General features: G+C 37.2%; 2 protein-coding genes across 2 annotated transcripts in view; one reads left to right on the top strand and one right to left on the bottom strand.

Moving 5' to 3' along the window:
- Positions 1–21,801, top strand: part of LOC101923722 (GTP-binding protein 10) — a 59,702-nt gene that overhangs the window by 13,736 nt on the left and 24,165 nt on the right. Inside the window, exons 13-22 of the mRNA XM_027777738.2 lie at positions 682–846; positions 2,115–2,233; positions 2,690–2,808; positions 3,864–3,945; positions 4,968–5,160; positions 5,783–5,920; positions 8,154–8,230; positions 9,245–9,439; positions 10,422–10,508; positions 12,127–12,231. Coding sequence (XP_027633539.2) covers positions 682–846; positions 2,115–2,233; positions 2,690–2,808; positions 3,864–3,945; positions 4,968–5,160; positions 5,783–5,920; positions 8,154–8,230; positions 9,245–9,439; positions 10,422–10,508; positions 12,127–12,231 — 1,280 coding nt within the window. The remainder of the gene's footprint in view (positions 1–681; positions 847–2,114; positions 2,234–2,689; positions 2,809–3,863; positions 3,946–4,967; positions 5,161–5,782; positions 5,921–8,153; positions 8,231–9,244; positions 9,440–10,421; positions 10,509–12,126; positions 12,232–21,801) is intronic.
- On the bottom strand, positions 19,350–20,451 carry FAM237B (family with sequence similarity 237 member B). Its single transcript, XM_055805833.1, has 2 exons — positions 20,073–20,451; positions 19,350–19,375 (listed from the first exon to the last, which is right to left on the bottom strand). The coding sequence occupies exons 1-2, from the start codon at positions 20,449–20,451 to the stop codon at positions 19,350–19,352; spliced, it is 405 nt and encodes a 134-aa protein (XP_055661808.1).

The raw sequence follows: 21,801 nt of genomic DNA, 5'->3' as shown, positions 1-21,801 counted from the left end.
ATTCCCTGGGTACCACTGTATTGCTACTCCTTCGGTTGTGTGGGCTGCCACACATCTCTACTGCCCATGTTTTAAGCTAGTCAGATACTCTTGTTGTGGCAACAAGTCCATCCAGTAATTCCTGTCATGAGGCAGGATGCATTAACTCAAACTTAGAGCTGTAAACAGTAAGGCAGCTTCCAGATTAAAGCTGGTTTGTGACCATCAGCTAAAAGTATGGGCTAAGTAAAAAGATAACTAACTGTAATCAGTTTCATGGACTGGTTTTGTGGGAGTGGATAGTTTTCACCATGACACTGGTATGTTTTCCTAGGAAGAATTTTTCATTTGGGTCTAATGGAGATAAAAAGATTGCTATAACTGTCATGTTAGAGAAGATATTTCACATTTTGGAGACTGCTTATTAACCTAGTAAGATTAAAAAAAAATTAATAATTTTAAATGTTCACTAAAACCATACCTTTCTTATGAATGTAAAAAGTATAGCCCTACACAGGCTTATTACTAGATGTTTTTAAACAAGAAGGCTTTCTGACATTAAGGGATATATTTTGTTTGTTTGTTTCTTTTCAGCTTACACTGATAAGCTTTTTTTCTTTTGCCTTCCCCCAAGCGTATTATTATTCTGAATTTACGCTGTCTGCCAAAAAAAAAAAAATACTCATTGTGATTGCTCCACAGATCGTTTCCTTGGTCAAGGTAACAGTTTCCATGGAACAGGTGGTCGTGGCAACAAACTTGCACAAATGCGCTACAGCTTGAGAGTGCTGAGATCTGTTGTGTCCCTTTATGATGATGCTGTGAACGTTAATTTGTGTGACCAGGGAGCAATTAGCCAGCTACTGGGTAAAGCACAATTTGTATTGCTCTACTTAAATTAGTGCATTTCTGTTGACACTAGGAATGTTAGTGCTTTCTTGTGTGCTGTGGTTTTAGTGTGTTACTTCTTTGCTGAAAAACTAAAAACCCTCACTTAATCCAAGATGTATTTGATTTGATTTTGAATTTTGTTACACTGTAACACACAAAGTTGAACAAACTAAGCAAAACAGACAGCTGTAAAAGCTTAGGTGTTTAATTTCAGAGTGAAAGCTGCCCCTTTTCCCTTTATTGTACTTCCTTTGTTACATTGTACATTTATGGTAGCCTGTGGGAACTCCAGCCATGAGTCTTGTTCTACCTGTCTGGTACAGTGTCACTTTCCACAGCCCGTCTTTAGAGTAGAAGAAAATTAAAACCAATGTACTTTTATATGAATAATATTATGAAGAATAAAAGCAGAATAAAACTGCTGAACCACTGTTCCTGCAATTTTAGAGCATTTGTTTGTTCAGTAACATATACCTACTGTTACATTTGTTTTTATGTTGCAATACACACTGTGTTCTTTTCTTACAATAATAAAAAGTTTCCAGTACTCTGTAAGACTCATGCTGGAAGAGACAAAATAGGTAAGATCCTTTGGAATTCAAAGAGTATGTTGTATCAGGAAGCCTAGAAATAGAAGCTGTAATACCCTCAGCTGAAAATTGAACTCCAGTGAAAACTCTGTGGAAACTTACAGATTTTAGTGAAAGCAAAATTAACGCTATACCTTACGTATCAGATTCAAGTAACTTTTCTTACTTTGGGGGAGTTCTGTGTCTGAATGTCATCTTTCACATAGTGGTTCCAAGGCCAATTTTCTCAGCAGTGGTGGTATTTTATGTCTCCCATGTTTCCACTGCCAGTACAGATGTTTGTGAGGCTGTACAGCAGGGCAAATCAGTAAGTTTGTAGCCTTTTTCTAAGAGTTGCTTAATTCAGATCAGTTCCCTGAATTCATTGCACTGGCACAATACAAGGAGTAGCACAGAGACTGAACAAGGAAGAAGTCCGTGCAAGCTGCTATCAACAGCTCTGTCACCAAAAGTAAAGTCCATGAAGCCACAGCATCAGTGGTGCATTTCAGTAAGCTATTACAAAACAGAGGAGATAAAACTGAACAGCATAAGTTGATTTCTTTAAAAAACCCTTGGTGTAAATTTGATATTATTTCTTTTAAATGAACAGCTGTAATAGGATTCTGACTTGTGTATAGGATATTAACATGTATAAAACATATTCGTTTATAGATATCCTAAAGTATGCAGCAAACAAATCTAAAGAGAAAGAAGATGCCATTCTACTGGAAATCCAAGCTGATATATTATTTCTTTTGTCTGCTCTCTGTGAAAATGATCTCCACAGAAAGGTATGTATCTTTCTACCTCATACTGTGCAGAAAATATCAAAATATGATATATTTTCATTTAAAGGATATTGCTTCTCTTTAATTATTCAAAAGCAGATGTGAACTGTAATTCATCACTAGCAAATCAGGTCTGATAACGGGTTTTGGTGGCAGTGACAGTTAGAATGCATAATCACTCAGAAATCCACTAGGAAGTGTCTCACCTATTTCACTGCTAATTTACGTGGTTTTGAAGTGAATATATGAAAGTGTGCTAACAAATGAGATTAGCAGTTTGGAAAAACTGAAAATCTCTTTTTCTTATGTATATCATAAGGAATATATTCTGCTCTAATGAGTGGGCCAAATTTATTACAAAATAAATATTTAAAGTTTTCAATTTCTTTTGTATTTTTAATGTAGTTATTTAGTAAATATCATTTAAGAAACATATTGCTTTAATTAACGTTTCAACAGGAACTCTTCAGCTATGAAGGAGTGAATATACTGATCACATTCATTCAGATGGATTCAAAGAAGTTACACAGTGAATTAGGCCACAATTGTCTCCTCCTCAGTGCTCTCGACTGCTTGTGGTTAGTAAAGTATTTTAGCAGCAGTAACTTAAAAATGTCAAATCTGGTATTTTATAGGTCTGCAGTGCTATGGCTTTTCTCTGTACATGTAGGCCTTTCTTCTATTTTTAATGTATAAAAATCTTTCATACAATTTGACTAATTAAAAATGGTACAAAATAAATGGAAAATTCTGTATGTGTTCTCTTCTAAATAAGGGTTCAGGATGACAACCTAACTCCCCACACAAAGTGACCTCCTGACATGGAAAGTTACCTAAGACTCTCTGAGAGGTGTATGGTTAGGGTCTGTAAATAACTTTAGAGATGTAAACAGAAGGCAAGAATAGACCAATATTAGCTAAAAACTGTGTAAGCATAAGAAGTGCTTATAAACTGGCTAAATTGGGCTAGAAATATTTTAATGATTGCTATCAGAGAATGCCAATACATAGGAAGATAACCAAAAGTTAATTGGTTTTAAGGCAGAGGTTGATAAATACATTGGAAGCCAAATGATATGTTTGTCTGGGAGAAAAGACTGATGCAGAAGATCCCTTCAGTTGCTGTTTTAATGACCATAAGTGAGGAAGTAAGAGAAGGAAGCAATAGCAACATGAATGCTAGTTTTATGATCATTTTAAACTGGAAGTAAACAGTGTTGCCAAAAAAAGTTTTGCTCGTCTCACCCCCATGATTCACTCACAGCCCTGCAATAAGCCAGATCAGGGACATGATCCAGCTAAATTTTAGCCTCTTCTACTGAGTTAGTTTTAGCTCAAATCCATATTCTAATCCAATTCATTGTGAACCTGCCAAATTTGTTGGGCTGCTACAAGGAAGGTGTGCCACCTGCAAGAGAAGGAAGAGCAGTCACGTAAGGTATATTGAGTTATACATCGTAAATGAAAAGGCATGTGAAGCACGGTTTTTCTATTCCCCTACATACCGTCAAGGTTTGAAGCGTATTGCATACCAAATATATTTATGCAATTCAATAAAAAAAAAAATGAGATGCTTGTAGAATGTTCTAAAGCATAAAAATGTTTCTACACAGTCAAATTGTTTCCCTTTAAGGTCCTGTGTCATTGGATGTTACACTGCAGAGAATTATTTTCTTGAAAAACAAGGCATTTTTCTCCTTCTGGATTTGTTGGCAGTAGGTATTGTTATTTTTCTTGTTACAGAATGAAAGAGTAGTGAAACAACATGGAAAACTGGATTACTTTTGCTACCGTATCTCCTAAGATTATTATAATACTAAGAAAAAGATCAGTGTATGTAATTCCCTGAGGTACGAAAGTAATCACATACCAGGATATGTGCTCAGAAATGATTGGACAGATTTTCCGTGCATCTTTTTTTAAAAATAAATACTTGACAGAGGAAGTTTTAAATTTACAAAAAATATACTCTTTTTAAAAGAAAACTCAACCTATGATCTTATGTTGGATGACATCTCTGTTTACAAAAGCACTTTAGTTCTTTCTTCATATTGAAGTTAGTAAGAGCAGAATTAGTATACACTTCAAGATATAAGTTTTATTTAAAAGTTTTGATGTTTAAAGCTACTTTGTACACGTGTTTTGTATGTATAGCTACTTCTGTGGGTCTTGGACGTAGAATTGGCACAGGCATTTCACCTGTCAAAATAAGCATGCATCTTCCCTCTTTCATCCCCTCCTCATTCTCACTGGCCGTACTGCCAGCTTCTGACACCCTTCCTTGCAGCGCAAGGCTGCAGATCCTTCCCTACTCATAGCTGCTGCTAAAAGATCTGGCCATAAAACAGAACAGGTGCTGCGTGGTACCGCTCAGCCACTGCCTTCAGAGTCTGTTTCTTAAAAAAATAAGTCTTTGGTAGTATTATATTCTCCAGCATGTGATGAGCCTCGAGGCATGTATACAAAACCTAGTATGTAATTCTACACACAGGTATGTGTGTCTTACACGATCCTACACTCATTTCCCTCATGTTCTTTGATTTATGGAACTTTGCATGGTAGGATTCCAAAAACTTGAAAGATTTACAAGTTTATACACCAGTTTTGTGCAAATAATTGTGATGAAAAGCTTGCAGTTACCTGATTATGTATTATGCAATTTCTCTATCTTTTTTGAAGGTAGATATCACTGTGTTTTGAACAGTTTAAAACATTTTTTTCTTTTCCTTTTACCAAGTTAAAGCAAAAGAACCTGTGCAATGTAATTCTTGGAATCTTGGTTGAATTTTGTGACAACCCTAAAACCACTTTGCACATCAGTACCTGGCGAGGGGCGAAAGATCAAACAGCAGCTAACCTTCTAATACAGTTGTGGAGACAGGAAGAGTCGGATCTAGGAGTCAAACATGATCGATATGGAAGGATTGTTGGTAAATTTTATGATGCATGTGAAACTGTGAGTAGTTCTACTGAATAAGTAAAGCAAAGGCAGTATTTGCTTTTGTAGTCTGAATCCTGATGAAAGTAAATTGCAATGTTTATAGCTTTATGCTGTATTTCTTACCAAGCCCGAAACACCTCTCTGTTTCGTCTGGAGTCAGGCCGCTAGATGGCATTTTCTGCATCAGCTGGGAATGAACCAGGCAATGAACAGAACCATGGCTAGTATCCTGAACAGCTTTCCTAATGCTAGACAGTTAGAACTACGTAATTTCTTACTCAAAAGGCATCGTGTTTTGTTATATGTTGTAAAAAGATGTAAGGTGAGCGCTATGTTCTTGCAAATCTTTAGTTATGATAATTAATATTTCCTGGCCCAAATTATGTTCAAATTCCTGGCCAAACTATCAGAGTGATTGACATAGCATCCACAAAGTAAGATGGAACTGTTGTGTTTTGGAGGAAGCATCACAGAAAAGAATATGTCCATAGCTGCCTGCTAAAGACCCTCATATTTCATTACATAGATAGCATTTCCTCCAAGTTTAATAGCTTTGGGAACATACTACCTCTTCATTCTTGTACTCTGGCTTTGTGTTTTGAAATTATTAGACATGAAGAGACCTATTGCTAGCAGCTTCCAGAAACAGCAAGAGGTCATTCCGATGCCTGCCAACTGTCCCAGCTTTGCCATCGTGGAAATTTCAGAAAACATACGGGCAAAACTTTATTCATTATTGTGCAAGCTAGGTAAGACAAGTGAATTGCCTTGTTAGTGTCATATTTGAACTGAACTGAACTTGTTCACTGGCAATCAATAAAGCCACTATAAAAGAAGAAAAAAAAGATCAAAGGAAACTTTGAGATGCATCATCAACACTGTTACTAATAGATACTTGCTCATCCTGTTCTTAAAAGTCCGTACTGATGGGGATTTCAAGACTTCCTCAGTACTTGGCTGCCTCTACCATTAGGAAGAGTTTTCCTAGAATTAAACCTCAAATTTGCTTGACATTTTCTGTGACTTGTTTTCCCACACACAATATCTCTTTCACATATTGTAACACTTCTACACTTAATTTTATTTCCCTAGATTAAGAAAGACATTACTCACTGATCTCATTTTCTAGTGTAACCTCTGATTATTCTAGTAGGTTTTTTGAGTCTTTCCAATTGATTCACATTCTTCTTGATCTGTAGAGTCTCAAAACTGAACACAGTGCTTCAGCAGAAACCTCACTGCCAAACAGAGCTATGTTACTTATCTTGTAAATAAACATTCTGACATTAATATAACAATTAATCTGTTCATAATGGCATGATGTTGTTTGGTCATTTGACTTAGGATCTTGTCCAGTCACCTGCCATCCTGGGATTTATACAAGTGACTCTTCCTACATTTAGTTTTTTTATTTATCCTTACTGAATTAAATTCTGTGTGTTTAGATAATTTTTCAAACTGGCAAGATTAATTTGCATTCTAATCTTTTTCTTTGAAATGCTGCAGTCCCTCCAAATACTGTTACCTGCACCCTGAATATGAATACTCATTACACCCTTGTCTAAAAGCCTAAACTGAAGTCAAGATAGATGATAAACTCTTCCATATCCATAAGATTTCTTGTATGGCTGTAGACAAAAGCTAGGTCATAGTTTTTACTAATTTGTTTTGGATAAAAATGTTTTCACTGTTAGCTGTATAAACATTCTTTGTTTAGTTATTTGTTTCAGTCTTTTTACAGGAACTGAACTGAACCAATATTCTCTGACTTGTCTTTTTCCCCTTTTAAAAATAGGCATTATGTTTGGTTTTTCGTGTCTATCCTCCACAGGTTCAAAAATGATCAGTAATTGTTCTGGGATTGCTTTAACCAGTTCCCTGGATATCCTAGAGAACCAACTGGTTTGAAAACATCCTTAGTTTCTTTAATAAACTATAGCTAGTTCTTTCTCTGTTGTAACCCAAGTTCTTATTAATTTTTGTTAGTCTTATATTAAATGTTGGATTGCAGCTAAATTCTTTATTAAAACAAAAATGCATGAGATATCATTCCAACTTTATCCTGACCTCTTATGTTAGTTATATACCTTGTAATATCTCCTGTGATGTACTGAAATGACATGAAAATGGGTAATAACAAAATGAAAATATTTTAATAGACTTTTCTCAGCATCTTCCTCGACTGTAGTCATGCTCCACAACAGCCTGTAATGTGGTGATCTAGAAAATCAGTGTTAATTGGTCTTTATCTATGGTATTTCTTTAACTTAAAAACATGAGGTAATTACGCTCTGATAGATGATACGTTCCCATTACCACACAGATGGTATGATGAAGTCTAGAATGAGATTTAATAGACTATATATAGGAGGGGTTTAAAAGTCAAATATCATAAACATTCAGCATGCAAAAATGAGGCATAGTCTTAGCAACCATACTTCTTTACCTTATTCTTTTACACATGTTGTCAACATATTTTTAAAAAGATGGACTCATGATGCTCAAGGCATTATGCTCAAGGCTCAAGTCTATGAGATGGAGGACCACCTTCATTACAAAGCTTTGAAATAAAGTACTGGACACCCTATAATACGATTCTGCTGTTGGCTACTTCACAGCGAAAGCAAACTCCATTTGTGTCGAACTGCTTCTTTAGAAACCGTGACCTGTGGGCTCAACTATTTGTGTTAAAGGAAGATCAAACCCTTCCCACAGAAGTGTAGCAAATGCAGAACTATCCTGCTTTCCAAGTGACTGGAAGGTCACTGGAGCCACTTTCGAGAGTTAATTTATTGTGGGGAAAACAGTTTTTTTAACACAAAAGCCTGCTCAAGATTAGAACAGTGACTGACTGGGGTGTGTGTGTGATAAAGATGTTTGCATGTGATTATATGACAAATAAGATGGTGTCTTTTTTAGAATGTTACATTTTAAGATAAATTCATCATGCTGTTAATACTGACATGATTAATATTCTTTTAGGTTTTGAAAATTTACCTGGTTTGTCTGCTAAGGATTGTGTCACACTTGCAATCATACGTCATTATATTGACTTTAAAGTGAGTATTGTGGAAGAAAATATTACTACTGTATCTGCATTTGCAAAAATAGCAAGTATATCTCAGGATACAACAACCAACCTTTAAAAAGCTGTCACCTATGTCACAAGTCACCTATAGTTTTACAGAGAGTATAAGCTAGTCTTTACCATCAAAAGAAATAATCCATCTCCCATCATTGCAGCGCTCCCCAGACTCTTACTTTATACTGCTACAAATGTTTGTGACTGCATAGAAAATAAGACTAGAAACCAACACAAGTTTAAAATAACTCAGAAAAAATAATTTTAACTGTTTTCCAGCTCAAGAAACACGAATGCTCCAGGATAAGAGTAAGAAATTGGGGAGGGGCTGGAGAGTAGGACTGCCTCTTACAGTAAGGTCAGTTTAGAGGAGGCAGCACATTCTGATTAAGGTTTTCCTGTGCTTTCCCATCTTTGTCCCCACGTGCAGTATCCATCTATACTGTCAAAAGTTAAGAATGATGTGTGCATAGGAAACAAGAACAGGATAACAAGCTTTGTGGGAGCCATCCTGCTCAAAAGATGCTTCAGTTTATGCCAATTTTCTGCTTAGGAACAAAGTCTGTGTGAGCTTGAAGTGTTCAAGAACTAGCAAGACTCGATCTTTCATTGATAATTTCAGTGTCTGTTTATGTGTCATGTTGCACTTTGCTCTGATAATATGCATAATGTGAGATTCTAAGCAGCAGCCAGTAGGACACACTTCACTCTTGTAATTTGGTGTCTTGTAGCTATCAGTGTTTCTTTTGAGTTTCTGTTGTTATCAGCATTCCTGTTACTACCCTATGGAGACAAGCTTGGGCTTGGGAAGTCTTAGGGAGGATTATCATGAATGATAATCCAGTATCATTACTGAAGTCTAACCTTGCATAAAAATTCTGGGAAGTGAAACAACAATAATGAGAGACATGGTTGCTCTATTATGTTTTGAATGCTTAGAGGTGAAAAAAGAGATAACTATCAAATAGCGTGGGGTGTGTTTCACATACAGGTTGGAGAAGTTTGGAGTGAAATGTGTGAAGAACTAAAAGAAGAGTTCAGGCCTGTTGTATCAGATGAGGAAGCCTTGAAAGTTATTTCAGACGCAGCAGAAGATACTGGAAGAATGGTGGTTGCACTGCAGACTGAAGTGCTTGAAAGTCAACACCACCGAGAAATGCAAGAAGAGGAAAAAACATATACAAAAGTAAGACAAAGAGTGTTTAAACAAGCAAAGCCCATGTAAGCTTTTTTGTTAATTTATATGAATATTTTCTTACTATATAATGCTGAAAATCCTGTATGTGTACACTGCTTGAAGATATTTTAATCTGTCTCAGCAGCAAAATTTTAACTTTAAATTAAATTTGGTTAACCTCAGTTCTCCCAATTCATATAATTTTGCCAGTGTTTAGAGAGTAACATGAAAAAATGAAGCAGTATCATCAGTGATGCATCAGCAATGGTGTAGTGAGAGATAATCATTATGTTACTATGAGTTGCACCTGTGTTCACCTGTAGCTGATAACAATTTAAAGTACTTATTACAACTATATCTGCTTTGTAAAATGAAACATAAGCCTCTGTTATAAGTTCCCTTGGCTGAATACTCACATAGCTTCGTTACCTCAGAAAGTAGGGCTTTGTGCTTCCCAGCATGCTGTGAGTGAGCAGGTATAGCCATTTCCCAGCTTTGGTTATAAGGCAAGCATTTGGCGCTTTTGCTCATCTTTTGTCTCATCCTCTCCTGCTGTCTGAGAAGTACAATCACTTGGTCCAGGTGTCCAAAATCTCATGCTAGTGTTTTTGAGGGATTGTCGTGCATTATGATGCCTGCATTTTTGTCACCGAACTGATTGCATCTCTGTTATTCAGCATTTGAAAGTGAGAATATACAGGAAGTACTCGTGAAATAGATGGGGCTTTTCCAACATCTGTGTTGGAAGAGGGGAAAATTAGTCTGCAGAGAAGGTAAACCTTTTTTTTTTTAAAGACAGTGCATAAGTGAAGTTTTTGAAGGACAAGTACGTTACTACAACACTATCATCCAATATCAGGCAAGAGACATGAGCTAAGGTGGCCCAAGGGGCACAGCTGAACATACTACTCAAACAGCACAAGCACAGAATTCAGAAAAACTCCTGAGAAGAGGATTATCTTGCATCTTATAAATTCCGTTTATATTACAGATCCAAGCTATCCATAAGCAGAGAGAAATGGTAGATAAATCTTGGAAAAATTTCTTGACTCGGACATCAAACTATGAGGCATTGAAGGTAAGAAATCTGAGTGACGGAGCAAACTTTGCATTCACAGTGTAGTTATAATAATTGTGAAGTTCCAAATACATTTCTTAATTATGAGAATATTCAAGTAGAAGTTATAGTCAAAGTTATATTTGCACAGAGATAGAAGAATGAACCGTAAGATGTATTGGCAAAGCTACGCAAGATTTGATTTTTCTGCTCTTCTGATTACAATCACAGATTGGAGATCTACTTTGTTTATACACTTGCAGTTGGGGGACGGGGGGTGGGGTATATTTGTTCTGAAACTGTTGAAACTAAAAGCCTTGTAATTCTTTGTTTATTTTTTCTAATACTTTATTCCCTATTTTTAGTACAGCAAACTTCTTTCAAGATAGGAAATACTTTATGATGAAAGGAGTTTCTTTTTGTAATATTTCTGCTTTTCCAAAAGAACATTAGAGTCTTGGTTAGGCAATCAGACTAAGTTGGAGAATGAATGAAATCAGACTTAAAAGAAATGCTTTGGCAGCTAAATTTAATTTTTCTTCATTTCCTAAAGGAAATGCAAAAGAGAATAATTTTCTTCATGTGCTAGCACCTCCCTGGTCTGTGGTAAAGATCCATGCTAGAATTAGAAATTAAAAAGGGCCAGGAAAAAGATTTGGAGAACTACAGGCTGGTTAGTTTTAACCGAGTCCCTGGAAAACTTTGTTAGACACAAGGGACAAAAAGGTGATTGGTGATGGCTGTCATGGATTTACCAAGGACAAATCATGCGTTGCCAACATTGTTGCCTTTTGGGCTGAAATTATTTGCTCTGGAGAAGGAGAAAGATGGATGTTACTTCCCTTAGTAAATTTTAGCAAGGTTTTCAGCAGTAGCCTCCTTGTAGCCAAAATGGGGAGATACGGACTGGACTACATACAGGTGGACTACAAGTTGGAAAAAAAAAATGGCTGGACTGATGGGCTCAAAGGACAGTGGTCAGTAATTAAAGTTTAACCAGCTGTCAGTTTTGCGTGATATTCTGCAGAGTTAATTATAGGGTTGATACTCTTGAGCATTTTCATTAACAACTTGGATATTGGATCAGTATGCATCCTCATCATGTTCACGCATGACACGAGCTGGAGGAAGCAATCCCTGTGCTGAGAGGTAGGGCTGCTATTCAGAAGGACTTTGACAAGCTGGAGGGATGCGCTGGCCAAAAGCTCATGCACTTCAGGAAAAGAAAATGTGAAGTCACACATCTGGGATGTGTTAAAGTGTCGCCCATCAGTCCAGCCTGGGGACTGCCTGGCCGTGTACGATGGATGGCGTGACGAGCTGAGCGTGAGGCAACAGTGCCCTCTGGCGGTGATGGAGGCTGACAGCAGCTATGGCTGCGTGAGAAACAACACAGCCCGCAGGTCATAGCAAGCGATTATTCCCTTCTCACCCTTGCGAAGCCATGACCGTTTATTCTGTTTTCCAGTCCCCAGTACAAGGGAGAGTCACAAACCAGAGGGAGGGTACCTACAATTAAAGGCCAATTGAATTCTCTCTTCATTTATTTAGGTTTTTTGTTTGTATAGTTTCCAACAAGTGCAAGTGACACAATTAATTTGAATTAAATCATTTCCCCTTTTTTTCTAACTATCTTTAGAAAGCAAAAAGGCTTCAGGAAAAATCAATAGAGGCTTGCAGATCTAAACTGAAGACTCAAAATGGAACAGTCCATTCTACTGATATTAAAGGCCTCAGTACAACAGTAAGTAATCCCCAGTGACACTTTTATTCTCATTAATGTGTAAGTAGTTTCAGGTTTATTCTGGATGTATATGTGCTACTTCTTAATCTTTCTTTAATAATGTTTATGTTGACAAGCTCCAAGTGTGTAAGAAAGAATCTGTATCTCCTGCAAGGCACCACTTCCCCTTCTGACACATCCTCTGACAACAAGTAGTTGGTCAGAATGAAATTCAGATGTGCAGATTACTCGTAAAAAGTGTGGGTAAGATGGTCCCTATGCTATTTGACATGTATCTCTTGTGGGATAGCCTTTCATGAAAACCTTGCTGAGGTCAGGACCTCCTTCATTTATTGTTGGGTAAACCTGTGTGATGTACTAATCTTTTAGTACATCAGTAGTGTCCTTTGTCAGTAAACATGTTCCTGACTCTGCAGATAAGCCACTCATTGCACCTGCAGAAAAGATATTTTTTTTCCTCATTTCTGTCAGGTAACTGAAGTGTGAGAAAATAAGCCATTGTTAACATCTTACTTGGGCATAACAGCACATTTAGGTGTTGAGTTTTGACAAGCTGAGGTAAGAATGTCCATTCCAGTCAGTAACTGCTTTTGAGCTAGCTGGACGGTTTCTGTGTAAGCGTCACAGCTAAGGAGAATTTTAGGGGGAGGGATGGCTTCTTGGTTGCTTATAAGTTATTCTTACATGTAAGGAGAAACAAGGAAGAGAGAACATGAGGTGCTGTTTTCAAACTTGTACAAAGGCAAGAGGTTCTATCACCATGGGATCTGTCATGAATGAGTAACAACAACTAAGGTGGCTGGATCCTGAAAAAGAAAAGAAGCAGTTCGTGTTTGATGTGATGAGGAAAGGAGTTTCATAGGAAGCAAGGAGATGGTCACAGAGTGCTAGACTAGGATTTTTATCAAATTATCTTTGCTCTAAACTTCTGAAAGATATGGAGGGACACATCTGTGAAGGCAAGATGAAGTGGGCTGGAAAAATGATTTAGTTACATGCATATATCACTGAGACTGTTAATCAGCAATATTTTGTAGAAAGTATGTGAAAAATTTAGATATAAACATGAGTATTCTGGAAATTGTTGGTAGAGAGAAATACTTGGACCTTAAGCCAAGATTATTAGTTTATTCGGAGGGAGAGGATTTAACAAGAAAATATCTTTATGGTTCTATAGTGAATATTTCAACAACTATAGACAAAAACAAAGAAAAGATTTGTCCATTTTATAAGACAAGTGTATTAAAAACCTGAACACATCAGCAACATCAGATAAAATTCCTTGGGTACATTGCTTAGAAGAATTACAAATGACAGATATGGCTGGCAAATTTTTTTATGGAAAAATCTTCTTCCCACATCTCTGCCTAACACCCTTAGTAAGGAAAGATGAAAGTTAAGCTGATTGTTGCAAACCAGTCAAGGTCAAGTAATCCAATATGTGAGCTGCATGCACTCAAAGAGTTGCATTGTTTGTTTTAGTAGGTCATGGTTAGAAGATAGAGGTGTCACTCAGGGATTTTTATTCAAAGAACTGAATCTATTCAGTATAAAGAGTAGTAATGAGACTGGAAGGTGTATGTCTCTTTCAGTCTTGGTGTTTTCCTGGGGCAGTAGTTATAGGCAATCGCATTCTGAGATAAATGGGGTCCATTCTCTTTTTTTCCTTTGAAGTATTAATGTATAGTAAAATTCCGAGGACAAAAGGTATGGCTGATATTATACACAAATCAAAGTAACATTGCACAAGAAAATTCTATTGTTATGAAGGCTTGATTTTCTTCTATTTGTAAGATCAGGCATGAAGGCAGAAAAGCAGAGTACATGAAAGTACTTGCTGAAAAACCACTGTCCTTTCCTTAATATTGATGGGAACAATTCACGAATTTAGTATAAAGGATAGTCTTAGTAGACCTCAGAAACCTCAGCATGCACCTCCACCCACTGAATAACGTTTTTGAACAACAGTTCATGATTTAACTCTCATCTCATTTTATATGGTAACATGAATGTCACGCAATGTATTTATTTTGTTTTTCAGATTGGATCTGGCTGCTCAGTAACTGTTGAAAGTACACCTCCTCAGTTAGTTGGAGGGCCACTGGCTGTTACAGACCTTGCTCTTAGAAAGCCCTCTGTTTGTGAAGGAGCCTTAAAAAAGATCAAAAGAGTTAAAACATTGAACTCGGTTAAGGATTTGGTACCTATGGAATAGATAGTGTGCTGAACAGTGCTTTTAGTATTATAGCTAACTGCACATATATTTTAGCTACAAGATAAAATGTGTTGTTAATGCTTTGATGAATTACATAGAACATCTTGAGAGAAAAATTATATTTTGTCTTAACTAGTATAAATGTGGAGATGATTTACTAATAAAGTACCCCATACAGTATGGTACAAAGGTATATTGAGTCTAATGATTTTGTGTGCTAGTGTCAGGTTACCCTAATCCGCTATCAGCAGGTCCACTATTTAGATTTCCATCTCTTGTTGACACATTCCATACACTGCAGTTTAAGTACCTTTTCCATTGAGCAGGGTGATGAACCTTCACATAAACACATTCAGTTCTTCATTTTCCTGGATGCCATACCCACATAGTTTTTGTCCAAGTCCATTTTGAATTCTTGAATTGCTGCCTTTAGCGTCAGGACTTCTGACTTCTCAGTTTTCATCTAAAGACTAAGCAGCTTGTCTGTGCCAACAGTTTCTCCAAGCCTGTTGGAGAGACATGTTGAAGTGTCTTGCTCCTCATGGGTTTCTCACAGCTCTTTACCTGATCTTACTATTCTGTTTCTTGGATTATTTCCCATATTGTCTCCAACAAGAACTCACCCTTTTCCAGCCTAGCACCTCTATAATACCAACACAAACTTGTGAACACCAGACCTTTTTGTAAATGACTCAGTTTCTAAGCGAATGTCTCCTTTCCTAACTTGGGCAAAGCCACAGTTAGTGGTATTACAATACAGCAAGATACCCTGAGGCTGTTACTTCATCTTAAAACCAGTTGCTATCCAGCCCTATGGCATAAATTGCTGTGGCACTGCAAGGGGTGCTGTGAGGTACAAGCTCTGGCACGTGATCTGTCATTTTTGCCTGTAAGCACCATTTTGAGAAAAGTACAAGCTTTCACTTTGTTAAATGCTAACTGGAAAAATGGAAATAAATTTGAGCTAAACAGGTAGAACTTAGCATCCAACTCCTTTTTTTACTTCCTGAAAGAGGGATGGGGGCGGGAGGGGGGGTGTATGAGCATTTCTTAAAAATCTTTGTCCCTATAACAAGACATAACAGTGCTAGCATTAAAAATAAAGGCAGGTTTTTGTTTCAATATTATCTACTTAAACTTTATAAAAAGAAAAACCCTAAGAAAATAATGAAATAAACCAAAACAGCCATATGAAATGGCACTTAAACTTTAGAGATATCTCCGCATATGTAGCTTCCAAAGATCAGAAGCATTTTCTTAAGGGCAGGTCTGTTAAACATTACATTGTGAAGATAGTCATCTAGTACTTGAGCCAGAGAAATGAAATCAAGCTATGCTAATTTAATTATATTTCTATGCCGGCCCTTTGCTAACTGATAATTTTTAAGTATAACCTGGTTTCATGACATTTTTTTCCAAAATCAGCTGCGTAAAGTTTGTTTTGTTAAACAAGCCTCTATGTGTATTTCTTGCCTGCCTGCAAGAAAGATAAACTAAGGTGTACAGAGATTATCTTACTGAAGTTCTCTGTCAAGTAATGTCCTGTTCAGTTGTTTATGTTTGTATTTCTCTGACAGCTCTTCAGCAGCTATGCTGCTTTATTACTGTTTCAGAGAATATGAAAATATATCTACACACAGGGGTGACCACAAGTATGCTCCATTGTCTTTTCACAATTAAAGCCAAACAATAAATATTTGACTAGGAGAACAAAGACTGTGACATTTAGGGATTTTTTTAAGTGCTTGCACATAAGCAAATGTGTGGGTGACTCGTTGCTATCGGCAGCAAGGCAAAGGCCCATTTTTTCCAAAAAACTCGTGTAAGTCCCTCCAATTTCTGAGTAAAAGCTACAGCAGTACAGTGTAGCCCAGGTATGGATATAAAAGATCTTTTAGCTGGAAATCAGTTTATATATATGCTTATGTAAAAACTTTAAATCAGAAACAAAGTGAGCTCTTCAGCATTCCTCCCCCAGCTGCACTGTGCTTCTGCTACAAACACCCTGAGCTTGCAGGCAAGTAGCTGCAAATGCTCTTGTTAATTTTAATAAAAGACTGGAGAAGGAAGGGAACAGAATTTCCCGAAATGCTTACATTTATACTTCACAAATTAACACTAACACAAGACTTCACAGCAGCATAGACAGCATTTGATTTTTCCAGTCAGCCATGGACCATGGTCAGGCTGTTGCTGGGGGAACCCAAGGAAACTGGGCTTACTGTTCCTGCTGTAACCCAGGGACGGAAAGAGAGGGAGCATGGAGTACTGGTGGAGGAAAAGATCATCCCACTTGCTGTTAATTCTTCTTGTAGACACCCCAGGGGTAGCCAGCTGGCTCTCCATGACTGTCATAAATAAAACAGGTATGTCCACATGCAATTTTTTTTGCTGCTCTGCTAATGATACTGCATGAATTCACTTTAGGATAGAATAAGCCTTGTAGTTAAAGTATAACGAATATAAGAAATATATTCTAATGAAATTAATAGTTGCACAACAAAAGCTGCTATGAAATCCTCTGTACAACCCTGTACCAAGGCTAAGAACTTATATTTACTCAAAAATGTAGGTGTAGTAATTAGGTCATGTAACCATAGTCTGAAAGAAATAATTAATGAAATAACTGATCAGAGAAGGAGTCTGTTTCTCTTTCTTTAACTTCCTCTAACAAGGGGCCTGCTTAGAAGTTATCTAGAGGGAGCAATTAAAAGAAACAAGCGGAAGAAACAGATGGTTGACAAGGGCATAAATTAGCTCAGACCGATAAGAACACTGCAAACTGGCAAGATCATCACATACCAGACAAAAGGTGAAAAGTACACTGTGAAGAAGACCTATGGCCTTCCTCCCAGAGACCCCTGCCCACAATTCTTGGAGGAATATGCACAAGCCCAGAGGACTGATAATCTAATTAACATATGAAGTGAGAGTAGGCGGGATTAGGTAATGACTATGTATAGGCATTAATTGAATATTCATTGTTTTATTGTATAAATATAAGATAATTAGTTACTTTAAACATGCACGTTAGGCGGAAGGATCCCCCATGCATCCAGCGTTGCCAATAAAGGATACTCAGGCACTAAGAAATTTTGACTTCGTTCTTTAAATCACTATGTTACTGTTATTTGTATCACCTGCCCCTTTTGCAGACACTACAGATTGACTGTAGCAATACATTGTTCAGGTATTCTGGAGCCAATTATGATAGCTGCTAGGCACCTTTGTCGCATGTAGAAAACCAATTAAAACAAATACTTAAAGTCTGAGAAAGGATGGAGCTTTTAAAACTGCATAGGATACCTTGCTCTGGCAATCCATTAAAAGATCAATAATACAGGGAACATTACCTTTAAAATTATATTACAGTTTTACACTTCTGTAGGTGATGAATACAATTACTTAAAAGTATGAACAAGGGGAATTTATTTATCTGGTTAATGAAAGTTAAGACACTATTTGTTGCAAATGCAATACAGTACATTTTATAAACAATATTGCTGGAACAGATTAGACGATGGCTCTCAAATAGCTGCTCATCATAATGCATCAATTCCTGCAACTCCTGGGTTTGGGCGAGTCATGACTCCCTCTGTTTGCTCAAAAGAAAGGGTGTATTTAAAATATTTTTTGTATCAGGAACTTAACAGTGATATTTACAGGTAAGAAATTTCTCACTCCTTTTGTACCCTCTCCTGAATACTGTAGGAGATTTATTTTACAAGATGCAGTTCAATATTGTGTTTATCTAAATGATCATTTAAAAATCTATGAGAATTGTTGGGCATTGTACAAACTACATCTGAACTAGGCATTATGTGGGATGGATCTCTTGTTCCTTATGAAGGTTTATATGCTGTTACTGTGTAAGAAACATTTCCTACAATAATTAAACCCAGTTGGGATCTCATAAAAGGCTAGAACACAACAGGGACTGAACAAACCGCATTGTCTAAGGAGTAAAGCAGAGAACAGACAGCTTCTCTGAGTGTTCCCATTTGTTCTCAGGCTTTCTGTGCTCAGGAGAAATGGATTAACTAGATGGTTAATCTCCCCAAATTAGTTTACTCTTGCTGGATGGTTTCTCATAATGGGAGCAGTAGCCAAGCCAGTCTCTCACTCTTTCAAACCACTCAATGCATGGGTCTCTTCTCAACTGTGATGTTGCCTGCTATGACAGGGAAGGATGGTATCACCTTATTTACCTGTGTGAATGTGTAAATAAAGAGTAGTCTTGCATAAAGTAGTTCTTCATGTAGTAGTGGTTTTTCAAATAATATTAATAGACAAAAAGAATGACTACTATTCAGACCCTGCTGCATAGAAAAATACTTTAATCAATCCATAGCCTAGACTAAGCAGTGATAAAATAAAAAGTTTAGACTGCACAGGACATTACAATTAGCATAATCCTTCCCTTTAGCTTGATGTCACACTTTTTTGTAGTTCTTAAACATAAAATTGATTGTATGTGCGAGACACCATATAAAGTGACAGTTGACATTTTCTCCATTGCTTAATGTATAAAAATATATTGGGTTTCCATCAAAATTAAAAGTATTGGAAAAGATGAACCTCTACAAAAATACAGCACTGGTTCAGACTTACAAGCTTACCTGAGAGAACTAAGGTGTTGACTCAAAACACACAAGCATTCACACATGCAGTGGGAAAAAGGCAGCCTTGGTAGATTGCAAGACAGGAAAGCAAAAGTAACAATGTGGGAGCTCACGTACTTATCAGTTTAGCAGTGATTAAGTACTTTATACAAAGAAGAGGGAAAATAATGTTGAACCATGCCAATGGATTTATCTGGGCATCTACAGTATATGCTGTGCTTTTTTCCTCCTTCATTTTGTTGTTGCCTTGCTAAGGTATCTTCATTTTCTCCCCTTTTGGCCTAAAATGGGTTGGTAAAAGCAGATCCTGCAAGATTATGAAAGAAAGGTAGTTATTTTCCAAGCAATATGGTTAGGAATGTTAGGATTATATGATTGCCATGTTCAACCTGGAAACCTAAAACATCTAAAGGTACATCAAAAGACTGTTGTCTATTACTGAGGAGGAAGGAAGCCAACAGATCTAGGACTGGTTAATAAGATGTAAAGCCATTCACCTCTATGATCCCTGTTCAGACTCATCCCAGACCACAATGACCAGAATTTGTCACTGTTTGATGATTCACAGTGACCATGAGATCACATTGTGTGTCAATAGTTTTAATGGGAAGAGCAGGTGTTCAAGTGGTCAGGGATTTGAGCTTCCTTTCTCACAGAGGGATGATTCCCCAAAGTTGAAGGAAGTCCAAATCCAGGAAACTTTTAGTATTGTAATATCATTTGTATGCACACAGTGATTAAACAGAGAATGCAGCATGCACTTCCACACCCTCCCACAAGCACACCCAACATTTCTTACAGTGTTAAATGTAGAAATGTAGTGCCCTAACTACCTTTGACTCATGTTTTGTGAAAGTAGCTACCACTGAAAGATGCAAAGAGTTTTGACAATTAGAGACAGAAAACTAGAAATTACTGCATTGAGTTGTCTAAACAATCAAGGATGAGGATGGAACAGTGGTTCAGTTTAATGTTTGTACATAAACACCATATCCTACAGTTACCTTCTAAAGTTCTATGTGAGTACGTGGAAGAAAATCTGGGAGTTAATTGTCTTCTGCCCATTCCATGAGATCTTGAGAGCACACAGTCTACATACATGTCCCAGAAGTTCTGAGCTAGATCATTGAAGAGGTCATTGTGCTTGGGCTTAGGGGATTCCTTTAGGAACATCATGAAGTCCCAGAGAGCAATGACCGTATCCGCTACCTTGAGTTTCTTCATTTCCACCAACTCATGGGACGACACCTCCCAGCACTGATGGTCAATCTGACCCAGGCTTGGAGGAGTTTCTTTTTGGTAGTCTAGATTGGCATAAACCAAATTCAGTATCAATATACAGCCCAGCTGAAGATACCACCTTCGTTTCCATACAGATTCCATGCTTCAAGATACCTGAAATAAAGTGTATAAAATTACAGTGGTTCTGCCTATTATGTAGTTCATTCTCACATAACTTTGAAGGATACTCCAAGAGAAAATTTATGCATATATACAGAAAAACATTTCTTTCTAAACCATGGAAACGAATTAGTCAATGAACCTTAAGACCAGAGCTAGATTGGCACCTAGAAATTGTTAATGCTGTTTAGAACATGAAAACCTGAAGCAGAAAGTTTGAAGTGGCCGTAGCCTATGTCAGAACTGCTCGATCTCAAGGCTTCTTCCCTTAAACTCCTGTGTTTGGATCATCAGTAAAATCAGATTAATAGCAGATGCTTAAGGAATCCTAGTGATAATGCTATTCTAAATGATTGCAAACAAGAAACAGAGTTATAAATAGGCAATCTTTCATGGAACAGTCCAACTCAGAAAGGTGGTAATGAAGGAACAGTAAACCAGACCATTCCACTGTATTGGGTGAGCGTAGGCAGGTTATGAACTCATTCAGTAGCTGTGCAAGACCAGAAAAAGGCAGATTTCCTTCTGGCTTATGTTAGAAAATAAACTTTTGGCACAATTATTTCTGGCATATATGCAAGCCACAGAAACTATCTGGAGAACTGGAGTGGAAAAAAATAACAGAGGAAGCATAATGAGAACTTAAAATGTGACAGAATATGTAATCATTATTATACAAGGATTCCCTCTGGGAAAAGTGCAGTTTTCCTATGATGTATATTCCATACGCTCAAAGCAGGTTTAGATAGAACATCACTAGAACACCTGAAATTTTTTTATCAGTCCTTCCTGTCAAGATAAAATACAGTGGAAAAGGAGAGGAAAGAGGAAAACAAAAAAAGGACAAGCGAGCACAGGAAGAAGTCTGAAGGAAAAAATGACAGTCAAGACTGTCAAATAGTACCCCTTATTTTGGTGTCCTGAATCAATTCTATGTCAAATAGTTGATACCATGGTCATTCCCACAGTTTCCAATCCAGAATGTAAAATACAATTACAAAATTATGCCAGGTTTTGTTCAGATACAAGACAATCTTTTGGGCAACTGTGCAGATTTTACTGGGAACTTGGCCAGAATTGCAAGTGTGCTCTCCCACTCAGAGGATCTTTGGATGCTGGCAATATGAAAAGTTAGTCTATGTCTTCGAAGAGTTAACACACCGACGTCCTCCCTGCAACTCCTAGGGGTGCAATTAGAGAGGATAATCCACAGATAATACAACATATATGTGAACTGTCTATGAGAAGACAGAGTCGAGGTGACACCATGGAGTTCACAGTTGTATCAAGCTGGGTCAGGAGACAGGACAGCTTGAAACAGGCCTTTTTGCT

The sequence above is a fragment of the Falco peregrinus genome, chromosome 5 (assembly GCF_023634155.1).
Source record: "Falco peregrinus isolate bFalPer1 chromosome 5, bFalPer1.pri, whole genome shotgun sequence".
Taxonomy (NCBI): Eukaryota; Metazoa; Chordata; class Aves; order Falconiformes; family Falconidae; genus Falco; species Falco peregrinus.
This window is presented reverse-complemented; position numbering and strand designations above follow the sequence as displayed.

Excerpts from the sequence above, each read along its gene's own strand:
- FAM237B (XM_055805833.1), bottom strand. The coding sequence starts at position 20,451 with ATGGAATCTGTATGGAAACGAAGGTGGTATCTTCAGCTGGGCTGTATA. Across the intron at positions 19,376-20,072 it reads CTCACATAGAACTTTAGAAG|GATCTGCTTTTACCAACCCA; the intron begins GTAACTGTAGGA and ends ATAATCTTGCAG.